The sequence below is a fragment of the Podarcis cretensis genome (assembly GCF_951804945.1).
Source record: "Podarcis cretensis genome assembly, chromosome: 4".
In the NCBI taxonomy this organism is placed as follows: Eukaryota; Metazoa; Chordata; class Lepidosauria; order Squamata; family Lacertidae; genus Podarcis; species Podarcis cretensis.
The window spans coordinates 86,176,773-86,203,114 of NC_137173.1; the positions used below are offsets into that span (position 1 = coordinate 86,176,773).

At 42.9% G+C, this 26,342-nt stretch overlaps 1 protein-coding gene across 1 annotated transcript in view; it reads left to right on the forward strand.

Annotated features, from left to right (window-relative positions):
* Positions 1–1,203: 1,203 nt before the first annotated feature.
* Positions 1,204–26,342, forward strand: part of SLC15A1 (solute carrier family 15 member 1) — a 37,052-nt gene continuing 11,913 nt past the window's right edge. The window contains exons 1-15 of the mRNA XM_079972668.1: positions 1,204–1,298; positions 8,451–8,479; positions 12,281–12,365; positions 12,469–12,610; positions 15,889–16,008; positions 16,832–16,931; positions 18,122–18,212; positions 19,982–20,065; positions 22,170–22,252; positions 23,338–23,424; positions 24,320–24,409; positions 24,940–24,984; positions 25,188–25,220; positions 25,329–25,417; positions 26,186–26,267. Of these exons, the coding sequence (XP_079828794.1) occupies positions 1,295–1,298; positions 8,451–8,479; positions 12,281–12,365; positions 12,469–12,610; positions 15,889–16,008; positions 16,832–16,931; positions 18,122–18,212; positions 19,982–20,065; positions 22,170–22,252; positions 23,338–23,424; positions 24,320–24,409; positions 24,940–24,984; positions 25,188–25,220; positions 25,329–25,417; positions 26,186–26,267 (1,164 nt within the window). The 5' untranslated portion in view covers positions 1,204–1,294. The remainder of the gene's footprint in view (positions 1,299–8,450; positions 8,480–12,280; positions 12,366–12,468; positions 12,611–15,888; positions 16,009–16,831; positions 16,932–18,121; positions 18,213–19,981; positions 20,066–22,169; positions 22,253–23,337; positions 23,425–24,319; positions 24,410–24,939; positions 24,985–25,187; positions 25,221–25,328; positions 25,418–26,185; positions 26,268–26,342) is intronic.

The window sequence follows — 26,342 nt, forward strand, 5'->3', positions numbered from 1 at the left end:
TGATTCTTTCAGCCATAAGAAGAAAATGTTTGGATCCATCTTCAATGTATATCCAGTTGTATTAGGATTAATGCCTGAAAATGTAACCCAGAAATGTATTAATAATCAAGGTAAGTTACTATTGACATACGTGTGTGTGTATGTGTATGAGAGCTTACCCTACTCTTGTGGTAGTAATTTGTTGTTATTGAAAACAGTTTTTTTATTGTTGAGACCCACCCTGAGACCTTATGGTAAAGTAATTGATATTATTATTATTATTATTATTAGAGTTAAAGCAGAAAACTCAACTAGTGCCACACACAAATACAAATAATGCAAAGAAATGCTCTTGTATCAAACTATATTGATCTGTTCATATAAATATATAATTCAAGTGCTTAAGTAGATTATTTAAATGTACACCCATTGTCCCTTGGTATCTGCATTTCTTATCAGTTACCTTTTCTTCTGTGTTTGCCCAATGCATTTTCTAGCTCATGTTACTTTCAGACAGGATGAAAGGCGGAGCTGTTTTTTAAAAAGAGCTGAGAGGGGGGAGGGCTTTCTATTATCTCCCCCCCCCAAAAAAAATTATTCGTACATACCTTTTAATCCTTCAGTTTAGTTTCCCTCCCCCCTTCTTAAGTCTCTTCCTCTCCCATGGCACAAGCACATTTCCCCAGTGTCTCCACCTCCTCCTAAAATATTCCTTTTCTCCATCTTCTAGTTTTTTGTGGTTTTTAAAGAACTGTTTCACCTTACTGTATACACCTCCCAAAACCCTTCAGCTCCTACAGCTAAGCACTTCTCTCTCTCCCCTCCTCCCATTGGAGTCTCTGCACGGCAGGTAGAAATTCAACAGGTCGTGTCCTGGCCGTGCAGCGAGAGGGAGCGATGGCACCTGTTGGGTTTCTATACCAGGATGCTAGTCAAGGCCAAGGGAAAAGGTGGCGGCCTCTCCCCTCCTGCGAGAGGGACCGAACCTCTTTCTTCCTCTCTGACAGCCTCCCTCCCTCTTTGTGTAACTTAGTGGGTCGGCGAGGTCAACGCTGTCTCTGTGGTGATGGGCAAAAGTGGTTCGTCCCTCCCTCTCTTTCTCTCTCGGGAGCGAGGGCGGCCCATGATCCAGCTTCCTCCCCGCCTACCACCTCTTCAGCTTCCTTGGCCCAGCCAGGTAAGTGGGGGGTAGGACTTGGCGCGGGCCCAGGGCCAGAGGCTTTAAAGGACAAAACCCCGTCCGCGTCCTCCTTCCCTCCGCAGCGCGCGCTCGCTCGCCTCAGCAGGACCAGCAGTACCATCCGCGGGCGCCCCGATGGGTACGTATGTGGGAAGGGCTGGCGCCAGGCGCTGCAGACGAGGCACCTGTGTGGGCTGCGCGCGTTTCCCGCGTTTCCCGCAGGTGCCTGAGGTGACCCCGCTGTTCGTGCGCGCGTCTATATGCCCACTTATAGGGTAGCCACTCGTCAGGGCTGCAGCCGTCGAAGGCGACGACCTGCAGCGCAGCATCCTCGCCCTCTGCCTGCTCTGCCTCTGCTCAAACACCACAGCCAAGGAGAGCCCAGAAAAGAGACGGGCGCTCTCCTTGACAGCCGAGAGGCGGGAAAGAGCAGTGCGCTCCTGCAAACTGCACCCGCGGAAATCGCCTTTTCCACACAACCGTCCGAACTGCCGTCTGTCAATGCGGGTTGCCCGTGTGACCAAGCGCTCCTGCGCGCCCTGAATGAATAAGTTGTCTTTTTCTTGGACGGGGGGCGCGAGCCATGGGGGAGGCTTGAGCACTGAGGGGAAGACTTCCTTCAGGAAAGCTACGAGCGCGGGGTTCTGACTCAGGCCCATTTCAGACAGCCTTTCTCAACCTGTGCGTCCCCAGATGTTGTTGAACTACAACTCCCATCGCCCCTAGGTAGCAAGGCCAGAGTTCAGGGAAGATGGGAGTTGAGGGATGATAGGAGTTGTAGTCCAACAACATCTGGGGACCCACAGGTTGAGCTCTCCCTCTCCCTTCCTTCCCTCCCTCCCTCCCTCCCTCTTCCAACTTGAATAAAATATTGGGGGGGGGGGCAGTTAAGCCCCACCTCACATACCACAATTCAGCCTTTCTCAACCTGTGGGTTTCCAGATGGTGTTGAACTACAACTCCCATCAGCCCTAGCTAGCAAGGCCAGAGCTCAGGGATGACGGGAGTTGTAGTCCATCTGGGGACCCACAGGTTGAGAACCGCTGAAACAGGTCTCTTCTCCCCTCCCCAAGAAAAGGGAGGAGATGCCTCCCCCCCCCCCCGCAACTGTATCCCTGACTGATCCGGGCTCCCCCTCCATCCCAAACAAGAATCCTGGGAACTGTAGTTTGCCAAGCTTTCTGGGAACTACTGCCCTACGGGGGGCCAAACTACGGTTCCCAAGATTCTTTGGGGTGAAGGCGGGAATCATGTTTGAAATGGTGCGTGGGCGCGTTGGCTGAAACCGTGAGAAAAGGTAAAGGTAAAGGTAAAGGGACCCCTGACGATTAGGTCCAGTTGTGATGGACTCTGGGGTTGCGGCGCTCATCTCGCTTTATTGGCCGAGGGAGCCGGTGTATAGCTTCCTGGTCATGTGGCCAGCATGACTAAGCCGCTTTGGGCGAACCAGAGCAGTGCACGAAAATGCCGTTTACCTTCCCGCCAGAGCGGTACCTATTTATCTACTTGCACTTTGACGTGCTTTCAAACTGCTAGGTGGGCAGGAGCAGGGACCAAGCAACGGGAGCATACCCCGCCGCGGGGATTCGAACTGCCGACCTTCTGATCGGCAAGTCCTAGGCTCTGTGGTTTAACCCACAGCGCCACCCGCATCCTACACGAAACCATGAGAAGGGACTCTCGAATGCCTGGGAGCAGCGCGGAAGTGCCCTGGGGATATTGGGGGGTGGGGTGGGGGGTGGGGAGAGAAAGAGAGACACCCCACAAAAAAAGTTCATTTCTGAGCGAGCCAGTGCTCAGGTTGTCTGCGGGCAAGCGCAGACTTCCAAGGGCAACGAGAGAAGTTTGCTGGCCTCGGTTGACGCTCGGTTCTCTTCCGATGAGGGTCTTCTCTGCTTTCTAGGCGGCTGAATGGTGCTTTGGAGCCCCCACAAGAACAGCTCAGTCGGCAAAACATCAGACTCTTAATCTTGGGGTTGTGGTTTCGAGCCCCACGTTGGGCAAAAGATTCCTGCATTGCAGGGGGTTGGCCTAGATGACCATCGGGGTCCCTTCCAACTCTACAATCAATGAGTCTAACGTGGTGCCTTCCAGATGTTGCTGGACTACAATTCCCACCATGTTCGGCCATCAAGCGTGCTGGCTGTGGCCGAAGTGAGTTGGAGTCCAGCAATATTTGGAGAGCACCATGCAGTCTAAAGCCAGGCGTGCTTCTTAGAGGCCTGGAGACGTGGTGGGAGAGGTGGCTTGCACTTCTGAAATCTAGGAGAGCAGCTCCCAAACTGCTTGAATATTGCTGAGGGTTTTTTTTTTTTTTTGGACCGCTTAATTGCTTATCCGCCTGTTGTAGCAATTGCAATGTGCCATGCCGGACACTCTCTGAATTATAATTGCATTTTTACTGCTGCTTTCTTTTCTTAATAGTGTTTTCTTTTGTTGCATTAGCATTCCAAAGAAATTTAATTGTAATGCAGTAAAATACAGTTTGAGAAATAGAAGCAGCAGCAACAATGCAGCTTAAAACTATATCAATGTGAATATTTAATGTGGACATGTTGCTGAAGAAAGCCTGTGGGCCACAGCTTGGGAACCCCTGGTCTTGCAACTTCCTCTCACATAAGTGGCACCTTTAAAAGATTAACAGGTTTACAACTTTCCCAGATTAGAGTCTAATTCAATGGACTCTGGTCCACAAGCTCAAAGGCAGAACCACTGTTTCTTATGCAAAGGTTTAGCCCCCAATACTGCTTGTCATTCATCAGTCACTTAAGGCAGTACTGAAAAAGATGGGCCAGTGATCTGGCCCTGATATAAGGCAGCTTCCTATTCCTAAACTCATGTCATCATAATCTATTGTCAGTCTTCAAGGTGTCACAACATTCCTTTTCCTTGTATTTACTTGGCTCTCTGGCAGCTACTCCCAAAGACAGGTTTGCAGTCCCGGTTTTCACCAGAGCTTGGGCACATCAAATTTAAACTCACTCTTGCACTTAGAGGCAACAGCCTATAATGAAATGCAGAAAAGGGTTGAGTCACATCAACATATTTAGGTCACTGGTATTCATGTATTCAGAAGTTCATATGGATACTAAAGAAAGAGCTATTTCTTGTTCCTTTATACTTTCAGTTATGTGAGTTGTTTTTCTAAAAAGATCAACACAAATACTGATTTGGCTTGAAAACAGAAGGGTTAAGTAAATAGCCAACTAAAGAAACTGGGGCTGATGAGTTTGTTGTCCGGCTAATGTGCTGGTCTTAAGATAATTAGTTATTAGTGCATGCAACTGCTACCACCTTTTCCTGGCAGGGCTCCTATGCCCTTAACAGCTGCAAATCAGACTCAGATTAAATGAGTGACACTTTGTTCAGTCACTGTGTTTCCACAGGGAAGGTGTGGAGAATCAGTTTCATTCCTCATCTTTGCAGCAAGTAGCTTTGTCAACTCTCTTGTTGCTGCTCCTTTAAGAGCAGCTAGGCCTCCTGTAATAAATAGGTGGTGATGTTTAGCCATGAAGCAAAAAGGTAAACCTGATGGTTTCTGCATAACAAAACTCTGAGAAAGAGACCAAAGCAACCTAGGTTGTCTTTCTTTCCCTTCTCCCACCCCACCCACAAGTTGACAACCCTAGGGGTGAGTTTAGCTTCAATTGACTCCAAAAAGACATCCCAGTTGTGTGCAGTGAAGCCTATTCTGACAATGCATGTGGTTTTGGAAGTGCAACCAAATGTCTCAAGGTGTGTTCTTGTGATACATATTTTTTATTAACTCATATCATTAGTGTTTTAAATACTTTTTAATAATGTTTTTAAAACAGATGCAGTGTGTATTTTAAAAACCAGAATGTATACCTTTATGGTTGTGTGTGTGTGTGTGTCCACAGGTGCCCAGAGAGAGAAGTATTTGGACCATGTTACTATTGAGTTATGGCTACAATCTAAATAAAACTTTTAAGGCAGGAAGCTCCACTGAACTTAGAGGGACTTACTACAAGTAAGTCCATGTCAAGGAAAGACCTTTATTAGGCCAACCCAAACACCATGATATCCAAGCTTTTGAGTTCTCCAGAACTCTTAATCAGACTAGATGGTAAACAAAGCACGGTGGGGATCGAAACTTTTGCAATAACATCATTAATCTGCATCTAATCAGAGTCTTAAAGGAGAATGTAGGAGAAGGTAGTAAACATTTAAATCAGGCTCTTTTAGGTACCAGACACCAAGGCTTACTGAGAAGAGGCATGACAAACCTGATCAGCATCTCCTGAGGGTGGAGGATGCCTGCTTTTACCCATGTCTGTCTCCATCCTTAGGTGAAACTGCAACTTCCTTGCTAATTGAAACAGGAATAAAGAGAAACTAGGCAGTCTTAATATTAACAAAGTTAGAAATTAGTTTTTTCTGACCTTGGTAACAGTGAACGCTATGCCATTGCCATTCCCTTTGTAGCTAATTCTATCCATTTGCACAGGAATACTTAAATCCATCCTGAATTTCCTGTATCGGTGCAGTAGTGTTGCACTGATTCATATTGTGCATGTTCAAATATTGACACTTCCATTTGCAAGTGCAGAAAAGGCCATTCACCCCAGAGGCAAACTGTTCATCTGCGATAAAGATGGAAACTGGCAATCAGTGATGTATCTTTCCTTTGTACACAGGAACAAACTTTTGTTTTGTTGTTTTAAGTAGAAGAGGTGATTGGGTGCTTGAAACATTTATTGTACATTTAGGTCCCATTATCTGAAAATCAGAATTTGCCTTATAGGATGCTCAGGAGTTATTAAGCACCATCAGTTCTGCATTATCACGCAAGTGTGTTCCAGCTGTTTGTTTTTATTGGTTTTTGCAACTTCGTGCAAAAGCTGGTTCTTGCATCTATGAAGGGATGTACAGAACTACCTTATCATGGACCAAATGAGATGGAAACAGAATAGCACAGTTTTTCCAATGGGCACAATGCACTGAAGTGGAAGTCTGAGTAGGACCTTAGTCCCACCAAGTCCCACCCTTTTGTTTCCTTCTGTTATGTCTGAAGATTAGTTAACAGTACTGCCAGTTGTTTATGAACTCTGGACCACATGTTAATAGCTGCAATAGCTTTCTCTTATGACCAAGAATATAGCTGTGATAGAAATATGCTTATTTCACAAATCAGGATGCTAAAGTACAAATCCTTCTTGTTCTAGAGTCTTATCTTCAAGATAATGAAGTTGGGTACATAGTAGCACAATAAGTGCTGACATTAGTCATGCAAACTTTTAAAAGCCTGAGGGGACATATACTTTAATTTCTTTATTCCCATGATATTTACAATGGGCAAACTTAGCTGGAAGTTGAGAAACTTTAGAAGTGGGTAGCTAACCCACGGCTTTTCAGATGTTGGACTATAACTCCCATCACCCCCAATGAGTATTGGAGCCTAATGCCATCTGGAGTGCCACAGGTTGGCTACCCTGCTTTAGGGGTCTCATTTTCAGGAAGCAAAGAAGTCATTCTGTCACAGGTACATCTTACCTGTACTTAAGACATTGGAATTCTAGGAGCAAATTCATCACCGCTAACTAATGAAAACCCATTGTTTGATTTCAGCGGTACTTAAGTATAACTGCTACCATTAGTTGGATTAGGGCCAATGCATGGCAAGAGATAGCAGTGATAAGAAACTGCACAGTGTCCCATACAAGGCTATATAATTAATTGTACATATCTCTGAAGCAGCAAGTGTGTAAGGATAAAAAGGGGAGACCATTCCTTGGAGCAGATCACTTGGAATAAAATTAAAAATGGAATAAAAATGTAGCTTTAAAATTCCAGAAGTGAAAAAGTGCTTAGGGTAACCAAATTTGACTATTGCATTCCAAGTAGCCAGTGTGGTGTAGTGGTTAAGAGCGGTGGACTCATAATCTGGGGAACCGGGTTCGCGTCTCCGCTCTTCCACATCCAGCTGCTGGGTGACCTTGGGCTAGTCACTCTTCTCTGAAGTCTCTCAGCCCCACTCACCTCACAGAGTGTTTGTTGTGGGGGAGGAAGGGAAAGGAGAATGTTAGCCGCTTTGAGACTCCTTCGGGTAGTGATAAAGCGGGATATCAAATCCAAACTCTTCTTCTTCCTCTAAATGTGAAAAGTGCATCATAATCTGTGTGCTGTGTGTCCACACAACCGTCTTCTTTTAATTTAATTAAAAATTTAATTAAATTTTATTATGTCAAAACACCTTTATTTCCCATCCCCCGGTGGACTAAGGAGATGAAACCAATAGTGGGTCCAACAGTGAAGAAGTGAGAGGCAGATGGAGCTCATCAACCTGGGAAGGTAGCCCAAAATCAGAAACAACAACATCAACAACGCTGATCAACTATCACTTATTTAAAATTGTAATCCCTTATTTAAACAAACAATTTAAAGGTTTAATGAAAATAGGGAAGGGTGGGACCACTGCAGTTGGAATGAAAACAGAGAGCATTGCACATATGATGACTACTTACATTGCATTAGGAGGTCAGGAAGACCAATCAGATCTGTTCTCCAGTCTCTGTAACTCCTGATTAAAAATTGGATTTTCTTTTATTGACAACCCCAGTAGATTCTACTGGGCAACATTTCAGATATTGGAGTGGAGTTGCAGGGGGGTTAGTCTCAAGCAAATTGGTAAATTCACAAGGCTGATATTTGGTTACGTACAAAATTAAACGGTGGGAATTCAGTCTTGGTTAAGAATTTTGTATGTGTGTGCTTACACCTCTTAATAAATATTGGAATATGAGCTTGGCATAAATACTTGCACATTTTTTAAGGCAAAGAGATTTTGAGATCTTGATCATGCCTGCTATATCTTTATAATAGTGAGTAAATGTGGAAGCCACAGTGAGTTGGCTGAAGGGAGAGATAGAAAGGATTACTTAGAGTTGATCAGTGGTGGATCGCATTCAAAAGTGTGTGTGCTATTTCTGCTGTGTAGGAATACTACACATGAATCTGCTGTGCACTCCACATATTTTACAAGATTAATGTGCGAATTATGAGCGAATCTACTTATAACAGACCTCTGCATCTTTTAATCTTTTACACCTTTTAATCCTATGATATGGAACCTGTGGCTAGATGGCATTTATGCATTTCATAGGCCCTTAATTTCATATTCGGTCCTTATGTCCCTATATAAAAATGTGGCTAAAATCCAATTTCCTCAACTGCAAATTAAAATAATGTATGTGCTCATTCTACTATTAAATTTATTCAGGCTACTTATTGCTTTTTCTCCACCATTCCCCTCACCCCTGTCTCATTGCAGAGAAAAATACAGGACCTCGAAGTCGTTCGGTAAGTGTTTGTGCTGCACAGTTTGGCAGCTTTAGTTTGGGTGGGTTGTGTATGTGCATGTGTTGCGAGTACACTTGAATTTTGCCTAGAACATGTCTAGAAAGTCTTAAGTAACTTAGATTTTTTTTTTAAAGCAACTGCTTCCATCGCTATTTCCCATTACTATTTATATGATTTATAAAGCTCCTTGCTCGTCCCTCCAGTACTGCAGGAGTGAGTGGCAAGCACAGATAAGATGCTGTTCTTGGTGATTGCTCCACATATCTGCAGTTCTCTTCAATTAAACATTTGCTGACATTTAAGCACAATGCTCTCCTAGAAGCAACAGAACACATCTTAAAAAACCTTAATGGAATAAGGAAAGGTTGAATGAGCAGGGTATGTTTAACTTGGAAAAAAAGAGACTGAGAGGAGATATGATAGCCATCTTCCAACATCTCAAGGGCTGTCACATGGAAGATGGAGCAAGCTTGTTTTCTCCTGCTCCGGAGGGTTAGGACTTGAACCAATGGCTTCAAGTTACAAGAAAGGAGATTCTGATTAAACACCAGGAAGAAATTTCTGACAGAGAGAGCTGTTTGACAGTGGAACAGTCTCCCTCGGGAGGTTGTGGACTCTCCTTCATTGGATGTCTCTCAGCAGAAGTTGGGTGGCCATCTGTTAGGGATGCTTTAGCTGAGATTCCTGTATTGCAAGGGGTTGGACTAGATGACCCTTGGGGAACCCTCCCAACACTACAATTCTGTGACTCAAGGATGAGCACAATTTAGTTTTGTTTTACATTTAACTGTTACTTATCTGGAAATGAATGGAAAAGGCTACTTAGAATAGTTACCAGATTTTTTTCAATAAATCCGGGGACACTTAAAAAAAAAATATTTATTTTTTTTGAAAAAAGAAAAAAAGTCAACACCACAGATCAAAGTTTGCTTTAAAACTGAGCTTTGGTTAATTTAAAAACAAAACAAAAACCCCCCACCATGCAATGTATCCAGCGGAAGAAACATGCAGGTGCGTTCGAAAGAATCCAAGCATTTTTCTCCCCCCCCCCCACTTAAACTCCTCTCCTGCATCCTGTTAGCCTATGGTTACCAGATTTTTTTCAACGAAGCCTGACTCTAGGCTGCTGAGACTGCCGCTGCCACATTTCCCAGGGACATTTAATCAAATCCAGGGACATTCCAGGGATGGAATTTGTCCGGGGACAGATTTGCAAATCCAGGGACTGTCCCCAGGAACCAGGGACATCTGGTAACTCTAACTTAGAACCAAACAAACAGAGCAGCAACTACAAATCTAAATTGTATTTGTTAGATGAGCATTTCACGATCTTTTCCTACGAAGTTCAGAGCAGCATGCATAGGTAGTTTGTTTCCCATCCAGCTACTCCCCTAGGCCTCTAGGCCAGCCTTGCTTCAGGGGTGAAACTGCACCTCACACTTTCACATCATTTTCTGGGCCCTGCCCACACGTTTTTCATATTAATGGACGAGGAAGGACGCTCTGACAATTCCTGGCAGCCAATACCTGTTCAGCTTATCAGTTAATGTTTAAGCAATGCAATCATTGTCTGATGTACCAGAATTTCTGGAAACATGATTGTATTGATGCAAGCTTGTAACTGCTTTGATGTTTCATGTCTGGCCCAGGCTTACCCATGCAAAGCCTAACACGTACATTGGCACGTGGCCTTAGAAAGTATCATGAAAATTATGGGTGTGGCAAAACAGGGGATCCTCCAGTTGTTTACACAATGTGGCATTTAAATATTTAATTTTTAAAAAGCAGTCACAGTATTTTATAGGTAAAAAAATTGTCTTATATTTTCCCATCAATTAGTATTCTGTAGCTTATTTTTTTTTTTTAAAAAAAACACACAACACAAAACAAAACAATTACCGAGTGTCAAGGGAGGAATTGCATTATTTTTCCAACAAGCAAAATACTTGCCCACAGACTCCAGCCAAAAGTACATTCTCTTAGCACAATCTAGCTCTGAGTTGGACACGTTCAGGTCTATTGAAATAATTTTTAAAAGGCTTTAGTATACTTAATCAATGGGTTTGATTGTAGTCATTGGTTTATCCAGAATGCCTGACATCAGCCCTACATCTCTGGGCAGCTGCCAATGGGCTGATGCCTGCCGCTCTCCCCACCCCCTGTGTTCCCCTTTAGAAAATTATCTGGGTCTAGGGGCTGCTATCTTTATTTCCCACAATGGGCTACAATGTGGGAAATTAACATGGCTGCTCTTGGACTCAGTGGCCTGAGGCTGACCCAAGGTCACCTGGATGAGGTCCACTTAGGTGGGTCCACTCAAACTTGGACTCTACTCTCCCAAGACTCATATGGTCGGGGACAGAGGGTGGCGCTCGGGGGGGAATTGTCATCGTGCCACTCCTTGGTGTGTGGAGTGCCTCAGGGTGCGATTCTCTCCCCGATGCTTTTTAACATCTTTATGCGCCCCCTCGCCCAGCTTGTCCGGAGTTTTGGGCTGGGTTGCCATCAGTATGCTGATGACACCCAACTCTATCTGTTGATGGATGGCCATCCTGACTCGGCCCCAGACACACTGGCGAGATGTCTGGAAGCTGTGGCTGGATGGTTACGTGGGAGCCGGTTGAAGTTAAATCCTTTGAAGACAGAGGTCCTCTGGCTGGGGCGGGATGATATGGGATTGAGGGGGCAACTCCCATCTCTTGCGGGGGTGCAATTAGTGCCAGCACCATCCGTTAAGAGTTTGGGTGTAATCTTCGATACCTCCCTCTCTATGGAGGCGCAGATTACAGCTATAATAAAGGCAGCATTTTTTCATCTCCGCCAAGCTAAGCAGTTGGCCCCTTATCTCTCTCGCCCTGACCTAGCCACTGTGATCCATGCGACGGTCACCTCCAGACTGGATTATTGTAACTCGCTCTACGTGGGGCTGCCCTTGAGACTGACCCAGAAACTCCAGCGGGTGCAGAATGCCGCGGCGAGACTCCTCATGGGGTCTTCGCTGCGAGATCACATTCATCTGGTACTATACCAGCTGCACTGGCTCCCGGTGGAGTACAGGATCAGGTTTAAGGTGCTGGTTTTAACCTTTAAAGCCCTATACGGCCTAGGACCCTCGTACCTACAGGACCGCCTCTCCTGGTATGCCCCACAGAGAAACCTACGGTCTGCAAATAATAACATCCTCAAGGTCCCAGGCCTCAGAGAGGTTAGGCTGGCCTCAACTAGAGCCAGGGCCTTCTCGGCTGCGGCTCCAATCTGGTGGAACGCTCTGTCACAAGAGACTAGGGCCCTGCGGGACCTGACATCCTTCCGCAGGGCCTGCAAGACAGAGTTGTTCTACCAGGCCTTTGGTCAGGGCGCAGCCTGACTCCCTCCTCTGGCAACCTGCACAGAATCTTGCTTAATCAGTTGCCATTAATTTGATTTTAATTGATTTTTACAATGAAATATTTTTAGAATGTGCGATTATCTGATTGTTTGATTGTTTGATTGTTGTTAGCCGCCCTGAGCCCGGCTTCGGCTGGGGAGGGCGGGATATAAATAAAATTTATTATTATTATTATTATTATTATTATTATTATATGAGGAGCAAGGCCTAAGAAGTGTGTGAGTGAAAGAATCCATATGTTCTATTTGTTGCAGAAATAGGTGTGGGTTGTGTTGTTGTTGTTGTTTGCTCTCCAGCCAAATCTGTTTCTGTTATGTTGTTCTGCTGTGATATTATGTATTTCAGTCACCACCTCTCCCATGAAATGTCCTAATTATTCAAGCTAATCTTCTTTTGATTTTCTGTTCCATCAGCCCGGTTGCTTTGGCTACCCGCTCAGCATCTTCTTCATAGTCATCAATGAATTCTGCGAAAGATTCTCCTACTATGGAATGCGAGGTGATTTTTGCCTTTACTTCTGCTGGATGCTTGTGGCTATAGCGACAGAGTCTTTCTCCCCTCCCTCCTTTCCCTAATTACTCTCCTTGTTTTCTTTCCATAGCTGTACTTGTGCTGTACTTCAAGTATTTTCTCAACTGGAGCGACAATCTTGCTACAGCCATTTACCACACATTTGTTGCCCTCTGCTACCTCACACCTATCCTTGGAGCGCTTGTAGCTGATTCCTGGCTGGGAAAGTTCAAGTGAGTGCAATTTTAGAATACCAGAATAATTCTGCGGAAGACGCATCTGAATTGCGTGAAGAGAGTCAAGCTGCTTCATTCGAAGGGGCATTACTTAAAAGAACTCTGGGCACAGAGGCCTGTGACATTGCTTTATATAAAATGTACACATATTAATTTATATGTATAGATGCCTGTGGGCAAATTAATGGGGTGAGTAGCTGGGGTCCCACCAGCTTTCCAGTGTCAGTAGTTCAAATCTGTGTGACAGGGTGAGCTCCCATTGCTCTGTCCCAGCTTCTGCCAACCTAGCAGTTTGAAAGCATGCCGGGGCAAGTAGATAAATAGGTTCCACTGTGGTGGGAAGGTAACTGGCGTTTCTGTGCTCTCTGGCTTCTGTCATGGTTTCCCATTGTGCGAGAAGCAGTTTAGTCGTGCTGGCCACATGACCCGGAAAGCTAACTGTAGACAAACGCCAGCTCCCTCGGCCTGAAAAGTGACACGAGCTCCGCACCCTATAGTCGCCTTTGACTGGACTTAACCGTCCAGGGGTCCTTTACCTCTTTACCTTTTTACATATACACACATGTCTGAAAGACATGGGGAAAGGAGCTTTTGTCGAGCTTTGGTCTAATACTAAGATGAAGTAGAGCTTCTACTTCTCCCTATTAACCTCCAGGCAGATGCTGTGTGCTAATGACAACAGCAAGGCAGGCAGAAATCCACCAAATCGACCTCTCCTTGGGATGGAGACAATGAGATTGAATTTCTGTCTGTTTTGCTTCTATAAAGATATAGGCATTGGCCTGGGCACATCATTCTAAGCTGTCATGCAGATGTGCAGATATGCAGGCTTCCATAGAGGAGATGGCAGCTGATTTTACTTTTTCCTGGATGTTTTGCTGCTGCACTGAGCGAAGCCATGGCTTGACAGGCTGCATACAAAGTAATCAATTTCCAGCACAAAAATGTAGCTTTCCTCAAACTTTAAATCATTCATGTTTGCCCTCAACGTGTTGCTTTTAATGCAGGTCAATTCTAGAACCTGCCATTCACAAGGGTTGGTGTGATTACTCATTACACAGTTTGAAAACCCTCCCCTTGATTAGGTCATCCATGTATTTTCCTCTGTTCCCTAAGTGAATGAAACAGGACATGGGGGTTGTGATTTTAGTATATGCCGACGCTGCATATATCTGTTTTCAAAAGGACACACTGGGGCAGTGTAGGTGCAACCTGCTATGAGCTTGTATTTTCAGAGTGAAACCAGTTTCTCAAGAAGCACTTTTCATGGGCAAAAACATTCAATGGAGTTTAGATTGCATTTGTACTGCATAGAAAAAAACCCCAAGTGCTCCATTTCCATTGATTCGATAATGAATGTGTATATGTAGCCTTAGTGTGTTGTCTGAAACCAGACTAGCTATGAGTTCTTTTAACGAGGGTTGGTCTTATGGTTGATGGCTTGTGGTTTATCCAGGGCCACCTAAACCACAAGCTTAGATTCAGACAACACGCCAAACCATAGCTTAGTTTGGTACAATGGCAGAATGACCGAGAAGCAGTAAGGTGGCTGAAACCTTGAGTCCTGAAGGCTGCATGCCAATGCTAAGACATAGTTTGGATTAGCATGACATGCAAACTAGGCCAATGAGTATTTTTTTAAAAAAAGTAAGCTGTAACTTTGTTTTGTTTTCTTTCCTACATGGAAATGAAATTAGTAAGCTTTGAAGTCTTATGAGACTAGTTACTTAGTAGTTAATAGTATTTGTAAAACCTTTTTATAAGTTCCACATTTCAGCTTGCAACTCAGACATGTATCATTCTTGGTTTTGTGCATTTGGGATGTGTCATCCTTTTGTTTCACTTATAAAATGTATTAGCTTATTTTTTATTTTTTAAGTGCTATCTATCATCTATCTATCTATATCTATGTATCTTATACAAATAGAAACTGAAGTGCAGATTGCCAAACAATTGTATCGGAGAGAGGATGTGTACAAGAGCTTGTTAACTATTATAATGAGTATCAGGCAGGTTGGCCACAATAATTACGAAATGTTCAGGTCTCATGTTGCCAGTCCCTGCTCGGTTTTACCCTGTGTGAGTAGGAGCATACCTTGAAGTTCCTCTCTACTCAGTTAGACTTGGCGTTCCAGTTTTGTGGGATAGAGTAGATGCCATGGGTGATACCTGTTGCATGTACAAATTGGACAGCGCCAATTACGTAAGATGCAATACGTTGTAGGTCATGCTGTCATTACTGTAGCATTGAATAACCTACAAATAATAATCAGCACATTTTTCTATCCCTTTTTCCAACATGATGACTCACCTTGGTCAGGAAAAGGGCTGTAGCTCAGTGGTAGAACACATTGCATGCAGAAGGTCCCAGGTTCAGTTCCTTGCTTCTCCAGGTAGGACTAGGAAACCTGGAGAGGTGATGTCAGTCGGTGTTGTCAAGTCAACACGAAGCTAGATGGACCATAAGGCACATTCCAATCTTCCTGAAATGTTTTCCTGAGGAAAGAAGTTTATCTTCCTGAATATAGTCAATGCTGTGTTTTGCGTTTTCTTTTTGAGCTAGCTATATGATAGTACTTTTCCTACCTTCTGCTAAGTATGATTGCTTAGTAAATCCCTAAATGTTTTTCTTTTAATTTAAGAAAATTGCAATGCAGCAAATGAATCCTGAAAGCAGAAAACGGGTTTTGCACAGAGGCCTACTACTCTGGGTGCATAGATATTTTGAGTTCCAAGGATATGCATAGGCATGATTATTGCAATTTGTATAGCAAACACAGTTGCTGCTTTCCTTAGTGAAACCATAAAGCAGGAGCAGGACCCTAGTGCCTTCCAGATATGGTTGCATTACAACTTCCATCATCCTTGATCATTGGGCAAGCTGACTGGGTCTGATAGGACTTGGAGTCCAAGCACATCTGGAGGGCCACCCCCTGTGTTAAACTGTGGAATTACCCTTAGTTGGAGCTAAACCCCACTGAAATCAACTGGACTTACTTTTGAGCAGATGTTGATAGGACTGAGCAGTTAATCATTCACCGTACTTTACATATTGGGTATATTGTCTTCACATACAGAGCAAAATAGGATACTGAGCATGGAAGTAGTGCAGCAAACAAATGTTGAACGGACATGGAGTGCTCATGTTCAACAACAACATGCTCACCTCTTTGTTGTCATGCTTTAGTTGTCTAAGCAAAATGCAGCATATTCAAGAAAGATAAAGGGATTGTGTCATTAAAAAATACATCTTTTGTCTGCTTTCTTCATAACAGGACTATTATTTCCTTGTCGATTGTGTACACAATTGGGCAAGCGGTCTTGTCGGTAGGCTCCATCCATGATTTGTTGGATCAAGACGGGGATGGTCGTGTAGATAACGTTGCAATTCCCATGTAAGTTGCAGCAGTTACTTCTGCTCTCCTTGTAAGTGCAAATTGGAATCAAGTGGTTCAATGTACCCACAAATCCTCTGTTTACTGTGGTTTGAACTGCTGCAGCCTTTGTTCCTTTCTTTGCATAACCATATGACTCCTATCACATGGCAAAGTCCAAGGAGCTTTATTTTGCTATCTCAATAAAACTGCAGCTATCCTTTGGAGGAAGTGTTTCAATTATCATATTTTGTTCGTGCCTTGAAAACTGCGTGAGACATGTTGTTTTTGGTGTAGAACTTTTGTAATCTCCGTAATCCTGTCAGATAATCCTGTCACCTGCTTGAAAAATAATTGCATATGCCTGAAAACATATTGCTAGATACACAACATGGAGATTCAGTTGAAAACTAACTTTTGCCCCTTGAGGCACCATAGGTCAGCAGAAGTTCTCTTGTCAGAGTAGAGACATACAAAAGGAGGGAAAACTTGTGCATTCAGCAAATCAGCAACAGCAAACCAGAGAACAGTATAGGTCAGCGGCATTATTAGGTCGTGACTCAAGGAGCTCAGGCATGGAGTCTTCTGTGCTAGGCCCCAGATCTATTGTCTCTCTACCCTATATATCTGTATACTTATGGGGAAGCTCAGCATGTTCACATTTACTTCTGTTACATGTGACTGCTTTGCATTTGGATTGCCTACCCAGCATACAACCCAGTTTCTTAAAAGATAATTCTTTGCTTTGTATATTTAAAATAGTTGTAGCATACCCAGGGTCCTTATGGTGAAGGGTGGGTAATAAACTGAAACAACAACTATTAATCTATTTATGCTATTGCAGTGCTTTCTCTATGGTTGGTTTGATCCTTATTGCTTTTGGAACTGGAGGAATCAAGCCTTGTGTAGCAGCTTTTGGTGGAGACCAGTTTGAGGATCATCAGGTAAGAAGTTCCAAAGGTGAGGCACTTAATTGGGCGTTATTTTTATTTGGAGTAAGGTCACTAAAAGCTTATTGGCATTTTGTAACATATTTACGGGATGCGGGTGGCACTGTGGGTTAAATCACAGAGCCTAGGACTTGCTGATCAGAAGGTCGGCAGTTCGAATCCCCGCAACGGGGTGAGCTCCTGTTGCTCGGTCCCTGCTCCTGCCAACCTAGCAGTTCGAAAGCAGGTAAAAGGGCAAGTAGATCAATAGGTACCGCTCTGGCGGGAAGGTAAACGGTGTTTCAATGTGCTGCTCTGGTTCGCCAGAAGCGGCTTAGTCATGCTGGCCACATGACCCGGAAGCTGTCTGCGGACAAACACCGACTCCCTCGGCCAATAAAGCGAGATGAGCACTGCAATCCCAGAGTCGGCTATGACTGGACCTAATGGTCAGGGGTCCCTTTACCTTTACCTTTACTAATTTATTTACAAACATACTGTTTGAGCCACATCAGATCTCCAGAGACAGGCAGCTCCACAAAGGCACTTTCCAGAGCTTGCCTTCTCATTGTTTCATCTAAAACTCATATCTGAAAATGTTTCTACTGGTTTTTTCCACTTACACTTACCTTTTTCCTCTCCATCTCGCTGAAGTATTGCTGTGCAGGAGGAGAAGGAATGAAGATGAGAAATTTTCTCCAACCATTTCCTAACCTAGTTCCCTGTAATTTCCCTAACATAAGACATGGGCAGTTCTACCAATGGCTATTATGGAGTATCAGTTTGTAGTCATTACGGCTCCATTAACCCTGTCCTGTCCAAATAATAATAATCCACCCAAGTCACAACACTGTATTGAAATGTAGAATATGCTTCTTAAAATCTATCATGGTGGTTTTGCAAAAGCATGTTTTATTTATAGCAGCCCTGCATGTATGCATGGATGTATGCGTGTATACATACACACAAACACACACAGAGACACAAACACACACATGTACAGATGGACATTTGTCTCCTGAGACAGACAATGCCAGCATATATGAGCATATACAGTACTGAAAAAACTAAAGCCCACACAGTCAAGCACTTGGCCATTATTCTCTGACCATTAGCTGAATTAGCAATTACTTTGCACTTTGTGCTTTTCAAAAAATAGGCTTCCAAAAATATATTTTACACTAATGTTCTCCCTTGTATTTCAGGAAAAACAAAGAAATAGGTTCTTCTCTATATTCTACCTGTCCATTAATGCTGGAAGCCTTCTTTCTACTATAATCACACCAATCCTTAGAGGTAAAAATTGCTTTTCTAATTAATGTGTGTGAGAGAGAATATTAACCAACCAACATCAGGGTCAGGGTTCTAAGGGCGTGTCCAGACTGCTACTGCTGTAATTACTTGAATGTAATGTACACCTTTTTTTGGCCAAATTACCTCGTACCTACGGGACCGCCTCTCCTGGTATGTCCCACAGAGGAACTTACGGTCTGCAAATAAAAACATCTTGAAGATCCCAGGCCACAGAGAGGTTAGGCTGGCCTCAACTAGAGCCAGGGCCTTTTCGGCTGCGGCTCCAATCTGGTGGAATGCTCTATCACAAGAGACCAGGGCCCTGCGGGACTTGACATCTTTCCGCAGGGCCTGCAAAACAGAGCTGTTCCACCAGGCCTTTCGTCAGGGCACAGCCTGACCCCCCTCCTCTGGCAATCTGCACAGAATTTTGCTTATTGGTTGCCATAAATTTGATTTTAATTAATTTTTATAATGAAATGTTTTTAGAATCGTTGGATTATTTTGATTTTTGTTAGCCGCCCTGAGCCCAGCTTCGGCTGGGGAGGGCGGGATATAAATAAATATTTATTATTATTATTATTATTATTATTATTATTATTATGAAAATTAGGGGGGGCGCATTGGATTTGATGGCACCTTTACATTTGCCAGATAATACTTTTTGGGTTTCAAGGTTTTGAAAACTGAGGTGCGCATTAGATTCGATGGCTAGATTAGATTCGCATAAATATGGTATTTTCAGATGGGATTCAATCACATACCACCAAATTCAGGTTGTGCAAGTTCCCTACAAATTTAGACTTTTAGCGATAAGGAAAGTGACGGCACTGGAAAACGTGAGATAACTTGCTTGACACAATGTCATCTAACCTCCCCAAAACAAATCAAAGTGAATTCCCAATAAATAGCCCGTGTCGTCTAACCTCCCTAGAAACTTTGTGCAGTGAACAGGTTGTCTGTGAGCAGCCTTAAGAAATGATGGCAAGGAGACTGGGCAAAAGTGTACACAGAAGTTTCAGTGGTGCCATTTAGTGATGACACAGCAGGAGTTAGGCCATTGTGTTATTGGTAGAATTATTCCTTAGAAGCATCCCTGCCTCTGGCCCATTCACTGAGCTGCATGAACAGAATTCCACTGCTGCTTCAATTCCTTATCTCCACCCCACCACCCAAAAAGACATTTTTGGAGGGTGAAGGGACTGCCTAGCAAGTGTGTGGTGCAGCATGGAGATTTGTGAGGTATAAAATGGAGACACACCTCTTTTGTCGGGCGAAGACCTCGTTCCACTTCTGCAGGGTCCTGTTGGATGCAAGCCACCGGCTCCGTGTAGTAAGGAGACCATCATTAGCATCATTTAAAAGGGTCCATGCATGCCAGAGGTACAGATCTTTTGGCTGGGAAAAAAGAGGATAACTTGCCAGTGTTAGTAGTATCAACATTATGGTTTTGTAAACATAAAGTCATTGTACCAAATGTTCATAAAATACAGGGCTTTCCCCCTCAATGTAACCCTGAATATATGGAGGAACATGCTTCCATACCACACTGAGAATCTCTACTCTCTCCCATACAAATCTGGAATGAGACTCCTCCTGAGAAATATCTATAGTGGTTACTCTGAATATGTGTGAGAAAATAGATGATAGATAGATAGATAGATAGATAGATAGATAGATAGACAGAGGTAGATGGGTAAAATGTAGCCTACACAGGCTTCTGCTCAAGGAAAGAGTCATGATAATATATACTGCTTATTTATTCGATTTAGGGGTGGAATGTGGAATTCACGTCAGACAAAAATGTTACCCTCTCGCATTCGGCGTTCCTGCTATACTAATGGCTGTTGCACTGTGTAAGTCAAATGCTTTTTCGTTTTCCACTTACCTGTCGTATTTGCCTTAACTCTCATTTGCTGCATTTTGTTGCAGTCTGGGTTCCAGAGGGAGCAATTGTGCTCTTTCTTCATTGTTTTTTAACCTTTTTTTACCTGCAGGGGCCGCAAGGGTAGGATGGACAATGACAGGAATATAATTGCACTGCAATTTAGAAAAAGAGGGTTTTTTTAAAGAAAGAAAGAAAAAGAAGAAATGTAGTAGCACTATTAAAATAGAAATATCAGAAATGGGATGCAATCTCTCTGTTGATCATCAGATCAGATTTACTCAGAGTAGACCCACTGAATTTGATGGACATGGCTTATGTCCATTCCAGTGGGTTTATTCTGAGTAGAACTTAGTTGGATAGAACCCATAGGTTTTCTGGTACCCACTTTCTTGTTTCATCTTGCCTGGATCAGCTGTGTATAACCTATGGAAATGCAAGTTGTCTACGTCCATGCAAGCCTTATTTTAGACCCACCTCTGAAATTGGCAGGCTCCCACATCTTTTCCACAGCTAAAGTAAAAGCAACTAGACCACTTTCTCGACAGAAAGGATTAGCAACCCCCTCATCTTCCCATCTGCGTAGGTTTTCCTCATCAGATTGCAGCCTTAGTCTGTAATATGAGGGCTGTTCCTCCAGTGAGGCAGTGCTCAGTAGACTGTAAACTTTTTGTGACTTTTAGAGAGCAAACCCTAACATTACACTAGGTTCTGGAGCAGCACGCCAGGAATCTGCTGTTCTTAAATTAATGTTTGGGAAGCTGTCAGACTTAGTAGGAGGAATGTGGTGTTGACGAAGGAGTGGGTGGGAGAGAGGAGATAAGAACTGGGGTGGCTAAAAATGAAACGTGTGTCGTTGGGAAGGAATATCATGCTATGTTGAACTGAGAGGAGATGGGGAAAGAGTTAGCAAACAAAAACAGCTGTAAAGAAAGTGGAAGGATGACAAGGATAGGACTTTATTTGGAGGGGGGAAAGGGTGTTAGAAGGGTGTGTGGCCAGTCCTACATCCTCAGGGGCACACATTCGCTCTTCACTTCAGCAACCCAGGTAGTGGTGGTTGGTGGCTATTGGTATTGGTTGGGTACTAGGTGGGGAGACCAACAGCAGGTGGCGCTACAGCCAACAAGAAGCGGAGGCAACTAATTACAGTTTTGTCTACATTCTCCTCTCTGCTTAATTCTGCCAGTGGAGACCTAAACCTCTGTATTTTGCAATGGTATCTCTTGCTGATGCTTATGGGCAGCTTTGGGTGGAGAAATGAGTTAAATGTCAATGAGGAGGAACTGCTTTGCCACAGCTCCTACCTGAGCTAAGTTGTGAAAGTATGAAACTCTGAACGCTGTGATTTCTGTACTAGATCTTAAAGTGACTTCGTCAGCCGTTGTGAAAATTTGATTTACCAGACTGCCTTTTGGCACTTGAGAATTTGTCCCTGTCGAAGTGTTACAGTCGAAACGTTGTTACATATCTTTCCCTCTACAGTGGTACCTCGGGATGCGAACGGGATCCATTCCGGAGCCCCGTTCGCATCCAGAAGCAAACATAACTAGCGACGTCACGTCTGCGCACAGGCGCATTGCTTTTCGCTGCTTCTGCGCATGCGCGTGACGTCATTTTGAGCGTCTGCGCATGCGTGAGTGGTGAAACCCAGAAGTAACGTGCTCCGACTCATATTTTCACCTGGGAAACTTTCCCTAAGATCACAGAAAATAAAGGGCTCCTCCCCCTCCCTGTAACCATCAACATTAGGTCACAATTATTAAAAGGAAGATGAGTTCAAATTGTTTGCATTTAACTATTTTTGATTGTTTATGGGTTTTGTAATACTCTCATGTTGAGTCTGTGTGCATGTATTTTTGTGTGCAGTGCCAGCCCTCACTTTCTCCCTCTCTCTGTTTCTTGCTGTGGTTTCTCTTGATAACCTACACTGTATTTGATGTTTATGGCCTGTGGACCAAATAAACTTAATGTAATGTACATGCACCTCGGATCTCCTTGCATGGCATGGTCTTGCCCTGTCGCAGATTGCTACAACCTCAGCAAATCTTGGTATTCTTTATTTTTCTCTGCAGTTGTGTTCATAGTTGGAAGCACAATGTACAAAAAAGTTCAACCTCAAGGCAACATAATGGTCCGAGTTGCTAAATGTATTACGGTAAGCAATATACAATTCATGGCTAGCATTTTCAAGGACAACTGTTAAGTGTCACAAAATTAAGTCTCTAATAATTGATTTTTTATTTCATTCCCCCCCCCCCCTGAGTTTGATCCTAGAGAGAGAAGAGTTTGTTACACTAACTTCAGTTTAAAACTGAAGTTAATGCGCTAGTTGAGTGGTCATGCCACTCAAATGCTGTGTATACACTATACTTTTAAAGCACTTTTGAGACACATTTCTCCCCTCGAAGTATTCTAGGCACTGTAGTTTGTTTGCTGAGAACTGTAACTGTGAGGGGTGAAATACAGGGCCCAGAATTAGGTGAGGAAAATAATTTCCTTTAAAGATATGTTGTGCACACAGTCAAACATTAGGATTACATTATAAGTCCCTACATTAATTCTAGATAGATAGATAGATAGATAGATAGATAGATAGATAGAGATAGATTAGATTAGATGGATTAACAGAGATTAATGCCTTTAACATAGGAGCCTAGTTTTAGTTTGAATTACTTTTCTAGGTTCTTCCTAAATGCAGCTCTGGGATTGTCAGGAACATCTAGATCAGCTGTTTTTGGACTGCAATTCCCATCATCCCTGACCACTGGTCCTGTTAACTAGGGATGATGGGAGTTGTAGTCCAAAAACAGCTGGAGGGCCAAGATTCGGAAACCCTGATCTAGATTGTCTGAAACATTGTGGAAAAGCGATCTTTAAAAAGCAAACAGCTGCCAATAGCACCTACGTCTAGACAAATATATAGTACAGATAACAGAGGTTTTGAGGTCTCTGCTGATATAACTCTGTGAAGTACAAAATAACACATTTGCATTTAAAATGCAACAACTTTATTAATAAAGCTACTAAAATAGCTCAAACAGTTTACAGTAAACCCTTTGAAAGGAGGGGGAGGTGGGCAGTGATGACAGTTGCCATATCCTGTTGGCTGTGTTTCTGTCTTTGCTTCATTTTGCATTTCGGTCTGCTGGGGAGCAGTTTCCTTTCCGCAAGAATTTGTGAAAATAATTTTGGGGGTAAACAGCAACATTGTTTAACCAATTGTAAATGGTCTTTTTGCAGTTTTCTATTGGAAACAGATTTAGACATCGCAGCAAGCAATACCCCAAGAGGGAGCACTGGTTGGACTGGGCTAGCGAGAAGTATGATGTAAGTTGTGCTAGTTGTCTGTTCAGAGAGCTTAAAAACCTGGCCCCTTATATGACATATTTGCCTTAACAATGCAAAGTTTAAGGAGTTTCCATGACTTCTGGTGTCTTGAATCCTTTGTAAAATCTCTCTGCCTGTCGCTTCCAAGTCCAGTAGATCACACAGGGATTTACAGCTGATTGGAAAGGCAACAGCCATCAAATAAGATCTGAATACACAGAGTTCAGAGCTTTAAATAAGTGCTTGAACTAGTGTCAAATTAAAACAAAGAGGGCTCTGTGCGTAAGCATCACTTAAGACCTTAAACAGTGTAAGGCACCTTTCTATGTCCAGTAAGGAAAGCAGAAGATCAGAATCAATAAATGCAATTGACACAGTTGTGCCTAATCTGCAATGGAGATCAGGTGTTTATTTACGGATCCAGTCTTTGGCAGATAAAGATACTGCATTGTTTCTGAAACAGAACCAGTTGTCTCCTCCTTGTGCAGCCTAGATTATGTGTGGTCCAAATTGGCCACAATTGGAAATGTGCTTCTTATATTCTGTATCTCAGTTGTGTTATCTCATCAGCCTTATTGTTCTGGCACATTTGGGCTCTGCCTAGGCTGATACTCTACCCTCTGACATAATTTTAAGCCTGGGATTATCTTTCTATGTATTCCAATAATTTTGATCATCAAGAGTTACAGGATGGTCGCTTTGTGATAAGGGGATGGGTCATTCTCCAGATGGACTATTAATAAATCCAGCTTCCACAACTTCCTTTCCTAGCCTTTGAGTTGGTCGCTGGTATTTCTGAAGGGTACTGTTACCTTCTCTAATCTCATTGTAAACCTCATTCTTAAAAAGTTCGTATTGAATTATTATTATGATTTGTTTCACTCCTTTGTTATAGAAACGACTTATTGCCCAGACAAAGATGGTCTTAAGAGTGCTGTTCCTGTATATTCCTCTTCCCATGTTTTGGGCACTTTTTGATCAGCAGGTAACTTTGAAAAGAAAGTTGTTAACAATTTCTTCAGGTGTTTAAAAAGCTCCTATCCCCACCCCATCTAAGTCATGATGTATCATTGGATATGCACTGTTTATTTTTTTCAATATTTTTGTTATAATACTTTTCATTATTATTGGTAGTTTAGCCGGCAGAACAATCTTGCTTGTAAAAAAATTAATTAATTATGTGTCCACTGATGTAACATACGTGATTATGTGTGAGAGAAGGCACAGCAGATTTTTCACCTATGACTGTCCACTTAGAAGTTATTTGCTGAGTGTTATTTTTATTTTCGGTATGCCTATAGGCTGGCAAAAGCTTCTAAAAATTAGTTGTTCTTGCCTTTTGGCATTGTTGATAAAATTACTTATTCGGTCTCTTACCCATAGTTCTTTACAACATGGACACAAGGTGTCCTAGTACAGCAAATACTTTTGATATTCTGCAGACACTTACTGTACCCTGAGGATATTTAGTGACAAATGCTTTTTAAAAGAAATTTCTAATGTTTTCTTTCAAAGGGATCACGATGGACATTGCAGGCCACAACAATGGATGGAGATTTTGTAAGTTGTTTCTTAATCTTTCACACCTGCTTGAGCTCTGGGCAGATCTTAGATTGTATGTTTGGATAATAATAATAAACAGAATTTGGTCTGATCCAGCTGTACATGCATGGATACTCTTGGTTAGATTGGGCAAGGATATTTAAAGTTTCAACTTACAAGTACCTTAAAACTAAGATATACATCTCTCTCTTTTTCTCCAGGGCCCTGTTCAGATTCAGCCAGACCAGATGCAGGTGCTGTAAGCTTTTGTATTTATGTTTTCAGCTATTTCAAGCAACCTTTATATAAGCTGTTTGAAAGTTATTAACTTTCTCGTGTTTTTTCCCCTTTCCTCTCAACAGACTGTAAACCCAATCCTCATTGTTATAATGGTCCCAGTTGTAGATGCTGTTGTTTATCCTCTAATTAAGAAATGTCACATTAATTTCACGTAAGTGAATGTGGTGAAATTCACCAAGTTGGGCGGCAGTGGGGAAAACATACAGACTAGGTGGGGTTGGTATTTAAAAACATTTTTCATATGACAATTGCTCTCCAAAGTTTAGGCAGAACCGCACAACGAAAAAATTCCTGAAAATTATCTTCGGATGAATTTTGGTCTTACCCTCAGGCAAATGGAAAAAAATGTGGCTTTATTGCTGAGCATCAATAACTAAAACTAGAGCACTTATTCTATGGGCTATTGCTTCATATGCCAAGGGAAGATTTTGTGATGTCTGAAAGTGGCCGGAATCAGCTTTGAGCCTGCCATCTTCCTTAAGTGCTATAAATAATGTAGTGAAAAAGCTATAAACAATGTGGCTTTCTGGAGCATGTAGGCTAGTAATTAGTGTTATAGAGACCCTAAAAGCCATGGGGATATTTAATAAGTTCCATCTTTGCAAGTAATTTTTCCATGGACTACTGGAGAATATTTCTAAGATGCTCACAGGGATAGTTTAAAATGTGCAAAGGGGCAATTTTAATCATTTTCAAAGACTTGTAAGCAGCAGTGGGTTTAAATTTCAAATTGTGGCAGGGAACCTGTGGCTGTTCAGATGTTATTGGGCAGCAGTTCCCATCAGCATCATCCAGCACGGCCAGTGAGCAGGGACGATGGGAGTTCTAGTCCAACAAATATCTGGAGAGTTTCAGAGAGTTCCCTGTCATTGTTCCAAACTAAGTATGCTTCTGAAAATCTGCTTGCTTCCTTCGCCAGGCCTCTGAGGAAGATGACAGTCGGCATGTTGTTGGCGGCTTTGGCATTTGTCGTTGCTGCTGTGGTGCAGGTGCAGATAGACGTAAGTAAAAAAATAATAATCTAGCAAGGCTAACCATTTAGCTTTTTGTCTTCATTTTTACCACTAAGGCAAAGA